This window comes from Engraulis encrasicolus, chromosome 9, assembly GCF_034702125.1.
Source record: "Engraulis encrasicolus isolate BLACKSEA-1 chromosome 9, IST_EnEncr_1.0, whole genome shotgun sequence".
Lineage (NCBI taxonomy): Eukaryota > Metazoa > Chordata > Actinopteri > Clupeiformes > Engraulidae > Engraulis > Engraulis encrasicolus.
The window spans coordinates 34,175,295-34,186,692 of NC_085865.1; the positions used below are offsets into that span (position 1 = coordinate 34,175,295).

The 11,398-nt window shown below is 44.4% G+C and overlaps 1 protein-coding gene across 1 annotated transcript in view; it reads right to left on the reverse strand.

Annotated features, from left to right (window-relative positions):
- The window catches only part of cubn (cubilin (intrinsic factor-cobalamin receptor)), a 90,822-nt gene that overhangs the window by 52,695 nt on the left and 26,729 nt on the right, over window positions 1–11,398 (reverse strand). Inside the window, exons 27-29 of the mRNA XM_063206973.1 lie at window positions 10,548–10,735; window positions 6,923–7,082; window positions 3,421–3,602 (exon numbers count right to left, since the gene is read on the reverse strand). Coding sequence (XP_063063043.1) covers window positions 3,421–3,602; window positions 6,923–7,082; window positions 10,548–10,735 — 530 coding nt within the window. The remainder of the gene's footprint in view (window positions 1–3,420; window positions 3,603–6,922; window positions 7,083–10,547; window positions 10,736–11,398) is intronic.

Consider the following 11,398-nt stretch of genomic DNA (forward strand, 5'->3'; position numbering starts at 1 on the left):
ATGCAAAAAGGGATATTGTGAATTATTAAAAATAATTATTTTAAGCGATTAGAAGAGCTTAAACCATTTTGCATAATTGTGTCATGTTGTTTTATTGTTCTGCTAAGACTCATAGTAGTCCTGGTATTTAGGTCAAACTTTCAAAGGTTACTCACTCCTTGTAAGGTCTTATACAGCTTTCTTCTACCATACATTTCTCTAGTAAAATGTATAATTATTAATAATATTAATAATAATACTGTTATAAACTTGTCTCTCCTTGCCTTCAGCCATAGCAGAATAAAACAAAACATTTGAGTGCAGACTCGAGATTCGTAGATATTACCGGTAGGGCTGAACAAAGTATTGTTGCTCAAGAGGACGCAGGAAGTAGACCATGAACAATCATGGGATTATGGGTAGTATTGGACTATGGCTGTGAGCCCAAAATGTGGCATTGGACACACACACAAACATACACGTGCACAGTGCTAGGGGTGGGCGATATGGGCAAAAAAAGTTATCTCGATAATTTTTAGAATTTTCACGATAACGATAATTTGACGATAATGCTGTGCTGAAGAGCTTTCACTTTTTGAATTTAATAATATGCATATGCTGGACTGTAAAGTAATACTTCATCACTTGTCATGAAAACATATCCATGTAAATAAAAAATAGGTTTATGATGTATTGCTAATGATTCTGTTAGAGGACAGTCATTTTTGACTGGAAACAGTGCATTTGTAGATAGGAATCAGAACCTAACTATGGCAGCTGCAAATTGCATGTGTTGGATTTCACACATTGTAATTTAACTCACTGCGCGAGTCTAACTTAACATTACTTGTCCACCTAAGCAGTTATGATAGGCCTATCTATACATGCAGGTGGGTGTTTGAGTAGTGAGTAACAGCCAATGTAGTTGTAGAGAACAACATTGCTTAGCTTAGTTCGCTAACTAGCATGCTAACGCGATTTCTCAGACCAGAGACAAAGCTATTTCTCTTCCTAACTATTTGGCTTTCCATAATCACAGACAGTTGCTGATTAAAGCACATAGTTCCAAAACGCCCTCAGCATCATGCAATTGCTGGTTTAATGGTTGAATTCCTCATGTAAATCCACCATTTGGATAACAGCAACTCTCCTTCACTGCCCAGCAGCAGAAAGCTGCACGAGTGACACGAGCAGTGTTGCCAGATTTTCTACGACAAATAAGCGACTGACGTCCTGAAAACAAGCCCAAAAGAAGCGACTGACGGGCGTAGTGAAAACAAGCCCAAAATAAGCAACCGAAGGGGTGGGTCGTCAGTCGCGTGCCTAGTCAGGGAAGACCTTGCTCTTTGCAGGGGTCTGCGTGGCAGCTAAAATCCCCCCAAGTGACCACAGAAAGTGGCAGTTAACAATGCTGTAGTAGGGTCACTTGTAAGGATGAGTGAGAAAAAACGAGTTGCCATTGAGAAACACATTCAAATGACCGGCAGAGCAGGAGAAAACGGCAAGCCCAACCCTGAAAAGAGCAAGCCCAAAAAAACCGCAACCCGCGACTTTTCAAAATTAAAAGCGACTGCTCAAAAAAAGAAGCCCAAAGTCGCGTATAATAAGCGGACTTGGCAACACTGGACACGAGACCTCTCTCTCAGTCTGCTGAAAACGCTGCAGCCCGCCCCCTCAGCTCATTGGTTCACAGACTTATTCTCCAGTTCACAACAACATTACTATTGGCTCAAAGGCTTGGCTGTTGTCGCTGTCTGGAGGAGTCCTGTCACAGCGCTTTGTTGAGTTTAGCGACTTCATAAAAATATCTCGATATTGCAAAATTACTCATCGTCAAAACAACATTCACGATTACTTCGCAGACGATATGTATCGCCCACCCTTAGTGCACACACACAGGCTCACGCACACGCGCGTGCACACACACACACACACACACACACACACACACACACACACACACACACACACACACACACACACACACACACACACACACACACACACACACACACACACACACCTATGCGCGCACACGCACACACACACACACACACATACACATACACACACAAACATACGCACACATACTGTATGTGCAAGCACACACACACACCTGCTATCAGAAATTTCACCAGACACATGCACGCACACGCACACACACACACAGGCACACTTGCACGCACGCACCCACGCACGCACACACACACACATGCCAACATAATAGGTTTCTATGGGCACCTAACGCGACCAGGTTTCGGTCTGCCTAAAGGGGCGTGTCATAATGCTCCTACAATGAATAGAACAGTCCTTAGGTCTGCCTAGGTCTGCCTAAGGGGGGCCATAATAGAACCAGGAAACAATGGGCCAATGGAACCTCTCTCTCTCTCTACTCTCTCTGGAGCCAGTCTCCCTCTAAGCTTCTCTTTCTGGCCCACCAGCTCCACACACACACGCACGCACGCACGAACGCACGCAGGCATGTACGCACGCACACACGCACGCATGCACACGCACGCACACGCACGCAGACTCACACTCACGCACGCAGGCACGCACGCACACACACACACACGCGCACACACAGCTGTGCCAAGGGTACTGGTGGAGCCAGTCTCTGCCTCTAAGCTCCTGTTTCTGGGCCGCCAGCTCCATTCAGTGTTCCAGTGCCAGTCAGCATTCCACAGGGCTGAACAGCAGCAGAGCACAGCACAGCACAGCAGCGCACACACACACATACTGTATCATACACACAGTCACACCAATACACCTCACACTAGGGATGAGTCTCGCTCTCACCCTCTGCACATACAGTCACACCACCCAACTAACACTAGGGTGATGAATTTTTTCTCCATTAATCAAAATTTTGATTAGAAATATGCAAGAAAAATAACTAAATGTATTAACCATAGAAGTGAATACTGTTACTAACCAAGTTATGCAATTATGTTAACTGTCAACTTGTGATTTTCCCTCTTTTATGCAAAGCCCCTTCTGTCTGCGACCCCCCCCTGCAGTTCCTCCACAACCCCCTTACGGTAGGGACACATAGACGCGAATTTGGCCAAGCGAAGCCAACTTCGCCATTCATTCCTATGAGAGAGGCGAAGGCAAGCGAAAGCAAGCAAACAGGAGCGAAATTATTAAAGAAAGTTTAATGTTATGCAAATGAGGAGCGAATTCGCCTGTCGCGGCCCAATCAAATCAACAACATAACTGTTCCATTCCATTTGATTCGCTGTGACGACCTGATGACGGTTGAATTTCGCCTCTCTTCGCTTCGCCTCCTATGTGTCCCTACCGTTAGGGGTCCCGACCCCTAGTTTGGGAGCCACTGACATAGTTAATGATGTGCATGTCCGTGTGTCTGCCTGTGTGTACAGTGCGTTTGCATATGTATATGCTACGGTACATGGCATGAGACTGCTCTGTGTGTACCTCCAGCAGGTCATAAGTACAGTCAGGGTGGTACTCCACATCGAACTCGAAGATGGTGAGGGTGATGCTGGTGCCAGTGGCGGTCTGGATGTACCACAGGCACTCCCTGTTCTCTGGGTATCTGTCGGGGTAGAAAGGGCTGGTGAAGTTGCCCTCCGGTCCATAGTAATCCCCTCCACAACCTGCAGGGGTCAGTATTGAGTCAATGTCACCCACGCATACAATACGGTACGTTACATTACTGTGTCAAAAAAAATACGTGAACATATTGTTTACAAAAAAATAAATATAGTCAAACGCATGTGGTTGGCATGTGGTTGGTGACACACACACATAAAATCAGAAATGGCATGTATAATAAAGAGTATGTCTGGCCAACTTGAAATCATTATTCCACATTATCACAATAACTGGTCTACTGCGATTCATTTACACAGATCATTCAAACTGGTAAGCCATAATTTAACTGCATCCACTGAAATGTGTACAGTACCAGAAATACCCAAACATGCACACGATAATACAATCTCATTCTTGCAACAACCTGGCTAGCCAACCAGCCAGCCTTTTTCCTCAGTCTCACCACACCCATGCAAGGCCACAGTCTGGGCAGTGTATTTTACAATGATCGAGGGAGCGCTACTGTATCTCTCCCTGACCGGCGGTAGCTGCTGCAGAATGCTGCACATAACAAGCAGCAGCAGCAACAGCAGTAACAGGGCAGTCTCACTCTATTTAACACACTGACGGATTCCTCTGTCAGTCACAAGGCATGTGGAGCAGAACAAAGCTATACAGGCTTATGAAGACTCATCTCTTCCTGCTGACAGGAGGTAGGGTGAGGGGGTGGTAACAAAGCGATCAGTGGTCCCGGGCCCAGGGAGAGAGGGGGCACGGAATTGTGTCCTCATTACATTGTGTATTGGGTGGGTGGGGGGGTGGGGTGAGGGGCTTTCAGATGACTTTGTCCTGCATGTCAACCGTAGCACCAATCATACCTACACTGAAATCACATTCTGTTCCAGTCAGCGCAGTGTCTGGCTCAATGAGTGCCTGTCACACTCCACGGACGGAAAAACAAGCAGAGTGAAAGTATGATGAGAGTAGGGAACCTCCTCTCACACCTCTCCTGTCAGTCTGGAGAACACAGGGCCATGCTTTGTTATCCATCCCTTCTCTGCTAGAACCTGTCCAATGCTTTCTTAAGGGGTTTGGAATGGAGGCGAAGCGGGGTATTGGTACAATTGTTGTCACTTTCCAAAACCAACACATCACAAATGTATTCAGAGGGTGCAGATGTGCTTACTGTATTACATTGTGTGAACTTTGGGCACACTCTTACACTCTCTTTCCATGTTGTGACGTCATGTGACAAACACAACACACACACACGCGGACGCACATGCACACCCGTGCGTGCGCACGCGCGCACACACAAACACACGCACAAACACACACACAAACACATACACGCACAAACACATACACGCACGCGCACGCGCACGCACGCGCGCGCGCGTGCGCACGCACGCACGCACGCACGCACGCACGCACGCACACACACACACACACACACACACACACACACACACACACACACGCGCACACACACACGCGCACACACACACACACACTCACACTCACACACATGCACACCCACATGCACATGCACATGCACACACACACGTAAGACAAAGGCCTCCTGTTAGTCAGTGTGTTATGCAATAGCCCCTGTGATGTCCCTTGCTATTGTTCAAAAATGAATCAGGTTTCCTACAGTACATATTATTCCCAAATTTGTTTTTTCCCCATTCACTCCACTCCACAATCACCTTTCCTACAAGACCAGCCTCACACTACACTAAACGGTGGTCTCATCAGGGTAGCTCACAGTACTATTATCCTTAAACTCTCTCTCTCTCTGTCTCTCTCTCTCTCTCTCTCCCTCTCCCCCTCTCATTCTCTCTCTCTCTCCTTCCCCCTCTCCCCCTCTCATTCTCTCTCTCTCACTCTCTCCATCCCTCTCTCTCCCCCTCTCCCTATCCCTCTCCCTCATTCACTATTGCTCCACAACAGGCCTCATACTAACTAGTGGTCCCATCAAGCTTGCTAACTGCCCTGAACCCTCGAGTAAAAATAACAGCTGCCACACCCACATGGAGCACAGCAGTGACTCAGAGTGCCTGGAGACCTCTACTCAAAGCCAAGCCCCAATACGCACATAAACACATTTACACTTGGTCTTGCGATGTGTTTCTGGTGTGTTTATAACACAAGAACACACATACTTAACATGTATAAACAAATAGGCGACAAAACTCCCATCATGATGAGGGCACTGCCCTACACGTTCTAACTGTTCTCTGAAAGAAGACTTATTTAGTGGCTGATGAGCAAATCCCATCACTTCTATCACCATATCAACTTATCAACATAACCCACCCATCAAAACCAGTAGTAAATGGTCCGTGAGATAGGTAGAAAAGCACACTTCAAATCAGTGATACAGCTCCAGTAGAACTCCAGCTGCAGTGCAGACTGTAACTTGCTACTACTGATGGAGCTTTTGGATTCACATTTTCCACTCTCCATGTCTGGAAAACATGATCTGTGAGGTCACAGTATAGTACCACCTCCTCATTTCCTTCGTATTGTGACCTTTTGGAGTGTCCAGTAACTATAAAAAGTACAAACTGTCCTTGATTTGAAATGTGCTCTGTGAAGTTATGTGTGTTCATGTGCAAGTTGGATTTAAGGGGTGTTTTTTTTGTGGGTGCTGTTTAAGGAATACATCTGAGAGAGCAAGAGAGAGTGTGTGTGAATCAACTCGATCTGTCGTAGAAGGCCTGCGTGCGTGCTCGTTTGTGTGCGTGTGTGTTTGTGTGCGTGTGTTCATGTGTGTGTGCACGCGCACATGCACACCAGTGTGATTTTCCTGCTTGATGCAAAAGGCCTCTAGCTTAGCTGCCTCTCCCAGGGGACAGCACTGGCCATACTCCCACATATCGTATGACATCATCATACTGAGACAGAATGCTGGTCAAGGACCAAAAACCTCTGTCACCATCTGCTCCCATGAACTGCCATGAGCAGTGTTTACAGAGATTGCTGCCTGCATTTGACCACTGATGTGTTTGTGTTAAGAATAAAACTAGAAGAAAGTAGGGAAACACTTTCAATGTCATGGAGACTGCATGTATGTTTGGGGGAAAAACTGAGGCTGGATTTCCAATGTTGGGGAAAGCATGTGTCATTAAAAAAGCAGTCCATTCAAGCAAAATCTGAATGATCACTTGGCCATTGTCATGCTTATGTATACACCTTATACAACATCCTGCAATACAGAGTCTACACAGTAAAAAATATACATTGTTAGTTCAACTCCTGGAGAGTACTCTGGGACCAAATAAACTCTAGGAGATGTTCAATCGACTCTCTAAGAGTTGAATTAACATTTTTTTATGGTTTACTACACTAACAATATGGGTTCTGTTATACATACCATTCTGGTACCAAAGCATCTGGAAGCCTGCCTGGGTTCCGGATACATCAGATCGGAACACCACGTGTAAGCTGGTACCAGTGGTGGTGCTGGGAGGGGGCGGGCTGTTGCCACAGTATGTACCAATGAGAGGAAAGGTTGCATTGGGTCCGTTATAGAGCTGCACAGAGAGAGACAAGACATTGTAAGAAGTTGTGATGAAAAGTGACCGGTTTTAGTGCAATATTGCCACATTGAAGACATCTAATCTAATCTAAAAACATCTAATCTAATGCTGAATGAATCAAATAATGTGTTAAAGATTATTTACTTAATTAGAAAAGAAAAAACATATTTTGCAGACTGAAATGCAAAGACCAATTTAAACATGATGTACAACACAAAGGCTGTATTAAAAAAAAACGTTAAAAAATAAACGATAGCTTAAATATGTAAGCTTCTATGGTGTTCAAGACAATTGCAAAGAGCCCTGTTCTCCTGTCTGTTCTGTGAACTGAGGTCTCACATAGCAGGGGTCAGAGGTCAATAACATCGGACGACCAGAAGATCCAGAGGAAGTGGAGAGAGAGAGGGGGGTGGGGGGGAGGAGGGAGAGAGAGAGAGAGAGTGTGTAGTGTGTCCACACATGTGCATACAGAAGAGAAAGTGTGTGTTTGTCCAACAGCCTGTGGCAATGCAATGCTGTCTGTCTTCATTTCATTTGTATTGCTCTTTAACAACTGTCAACTCTGCAGACACAGACACATCATCTGATAAGACACGGCTATCTTTCCACAGAACATTACATGCTTAAGCTGTGGTGTCATCTTTTCCAGAACTGAAGAAGTGACTATGTGTGTGTCTTCTGAAGAAGTGACTATGTGTGTGTCTTCTTTCCGCTGAAACGGCGAAGCCACAGACAAGTGACAACACGATCAACCTGTATGACGCTATAAATACTGAACACGCACTGTAAGTGCCGAATGACAAAAAAAACATAAACGAGAGGCCAAACTCATAAAAACGGGAAGCCAAACTCATGTAAATGGGAGGCCAAAACCAATGCATTTCTAAAATATTCATATACTGTACATGTAAACAGCATTTTAGTTGAAGCAAATTTTTAAATGGTTGATTACCTTACAGTACCTTTTAAATTAAACATTTGTAATAAAAAAATAAAAATAAATAAACACAATGCTGCAAGAACAGCAAAGTACTTCTCCGTACAACTTCATTACTTCAATGGACCCCACAGGGTCATTTTAATAAAAAGACAGAGAGAGTGAATTATGAGCTGCGGATATGAACAGCACTATCTGACTCTCATTCAGCTCGGAGGTAAAAGAGGAGCTGTATTAGCGGAAAGCCTTGCAAACCTTTCATTAGCTGATCTCATCTCATTGGATTGTTATGTCTCGTGATCTTGTATGAAGACTGTAGGCACTGCAATTGGAAATCTTTTGCATGAGTTGTGCATTCGGTAACTTACAATTTAAAATCTATGTCAGACAAACCTTTATAGGTTTTTACATTGTCTAGCGAGTTTTGATGGCTTTTGCTTGTGTCCTCTTCAGAGTGGTGACACAGTGTGATTTTTTTTAACCAACTGGACAGCATATGGTATTAATAATAAAGCTGACTTTCACATTAATGTAGACCAACTCTCAAAACTGCCTTGGACCCCCTGCGTGAATGCAATTCTCAAACAGTCAACAGTCAACAGTAGGGTTAATAAACCCTTTGATTAACAGAGTGCAATAAAAGAGAGATGCTAACTGCCATGAAGAGAGAACATGATAGCCATCACTTGTGAGGATGGTGGAAAATGTGCATAAGGTCACTGCTCAGGACCGATACATCCACCAGATATGTTATGTAATTGCTGCCAGAGTTTGAAAATGCTTACACCATACGTATACGTGTATACAGTCTATGGCATACACCATTCATTCTATCAACATTGGTCTACTCAGCCAGAAAATGTTCAGCGTGATTATTGAGAAGGAGGATAGCATGCAGAAGAAAATAACTTGGGCTGGAACAGAACTAACATTTTTGTTCTGTTTATTCTGAAGGAGCAGTGCTTGTTTGATACTTGCACGGCGCACCGTATTTCAATGTTTAGTTTATTGTTATGGAAAAGTAGAGGGGTTTCCAGCCTGGGCTGCTAAAATTACGAGAGAGTACATTCCAAGCAGTGGAAGTCATCCTGTTGCAACATAAGGCATGATGTAACCGGGAGGTGGGAGATCTTAGAGGGTAGATGAACTGCTGCTATAGTTCAGGCCTTTTCATCAAGCTGTCACACACACACAGTGGGCAGAGAAAGACTGAAAGAGAGAGGGGGGGTGGGGGGGAGACAGACAGACAGACAGGCAGGCTGGCAGGCAGGCAGACAGACAGTCAGACGAAGACAGAGAAGCAGACAGTCCGAGACAAATGGAGAGAAGGAGAGAGGCAGGAAGGGAAAGAATGAGAGAGAGAGAGAGAGAGAGAGAGAGAGAGAGAGAGAGAGAGAGAGAGAGAGAGAGAGAGAGAGAGAGAGAGAGAGAGGGAGAGAGAGAGAGAGAGAGAGAGAGAGGGGAAACCAGTGTGTTTCCTGGGCTGTAGCCTTTCAGTACTGCTACGCTCATACAGGGGCCCGATGATGTCATTTGTGTTTGGGGTCACCATGGAAACTGGCAGGACAAGAAACAACTCTCTGGCACTATTGTTGAGCGGGTATTTTCTGCTCAGAGTTTTCTATTAAAAAACAGAGGGAGAAGAAAAGATATCAACAAAGAGCAGATAAAGTGTAATTCCATGACTGCACAAACAGAACAGGGCTAATGTGAACGGCCTCAGGATTGTTTCACTGCAGCTGCAGCTTTAAAACAAGAGCTCTAGTCTGGAATCCAAACGGGATAAAAAGAGAAAAGTCTATAAAAGCCTCTGGGAATGATTCACTCCCTCATCACAATACGGGACCTCAACAAAGACCCCAGCAAGGGCTCCCGCACAAGAGGTTGGGAGAGAGTTAGAGAGTTTCCCTTTACCGTTAAGGACTTTTGTCATGAGAAAGAACGGTGTCGAGATTTGAAAAATGTGCGAAAAGAAAAATGTGGATGTTTGGTATGGTGACATTCACTACTTTCAGGAAAGCCTGGGTCCAAAAACTGAATCTTGCGGTCACTGGTCAGAAGTGAAGTTTCTTACCCGATCATCAGCAGACCTTGGTGACGCTGTACTGCACAAATGCCATACTGCATAGTGAAAACATTGTACTGCAAAAATGCCACAGTATGCATTCCTGATTGAGGAGAGTGTTGCATGAACTGTGCAACTTAAATACAGTTATAATGCAGCCCCTCTGGACTGGTTTTTGAACTGTTTATTCTCTTTTATGCAAAGAGCACTATCCAGATCTATAAAAAAATGTTCATAAATGATGGGCTATGACCTCAAGTGTAATTGATGATGTTGCCCATTCAAGTTCAATTCAACTGAGATTCAAAGATGAATTCAACTGAGATTCAATGCAATTAAAACAAAGATTTTCATAGTTCTAAGAATAGACCGTCTCTGTTTAAAATACTAGTTCAGCTCCATGTTATACTGTATGAGTTGTGCTACTGTATTTAAATACAGTGATTCAAATCATTACCTTGACGTAGTCGTAGCTGCACACAGAGTTGTACTCCAGGGCGAAGGTCTGGAAGGTGTAGTTGATGGTGTTGCCCATGGTGCTGCTGATGGTCCAGCTGCACAGGGAGTTGTCGGGGTAGGTGTTGGGGTATGATGGAGACTCGATGAAGCCTCGACTGCGGTTGGCTATCACAACGCCCTGGCACCCTACAGAGAACAAGCAATACAGGTCACTCAAATGGAAAAAGTATTCATGTAATTCCTAATGAATTCACCAAATGTGTATGCTGTAAATAAAACACCCACACACTAATGTGCATCAGACCAAACTGAATTCATTAAGGCTTCTGGCACATTCATTAGGGAAAAAACAGTAATCATATCATTCATGAATTGAACAACATCACTTGTTTTGAAACATGCAACTATGCAACAATGTGGAACTACAGTACAAAAACATTTAGTTTACATAACTCTTTTACTTAACTTAACTCCTTTATTTTAGGGTATGCACCTGTCATCTCAAAACAACACTTAGTCAAATTAAGTACCAATTAAGCAAATTGGTCACTTGACATTCACAGTTATTGAAGTGTAGGAGAAGAAAGCGCTAAATAGGCCTCATTGTATCCCTGCTGTATGTTTGTTTGCTGAGCAGCGCTGACCCTGCAGTAAACCTCCCAAAGTGGCTTGATTAGGGAACAGCAAAATGGCAGCCGAGACTGAGGTTAGGGCCAAGTTGGCAAAAGAACCTCAGAGGGACACAAAAGAAGACAGACAGTCCTGGTCTGACCCTTGCAGCCCTCAGAGCCTGTACCTCCAGAGAGGTCCATTTGAGAGTGTTCTCTAAAGAGCACAATAGGCTGCACA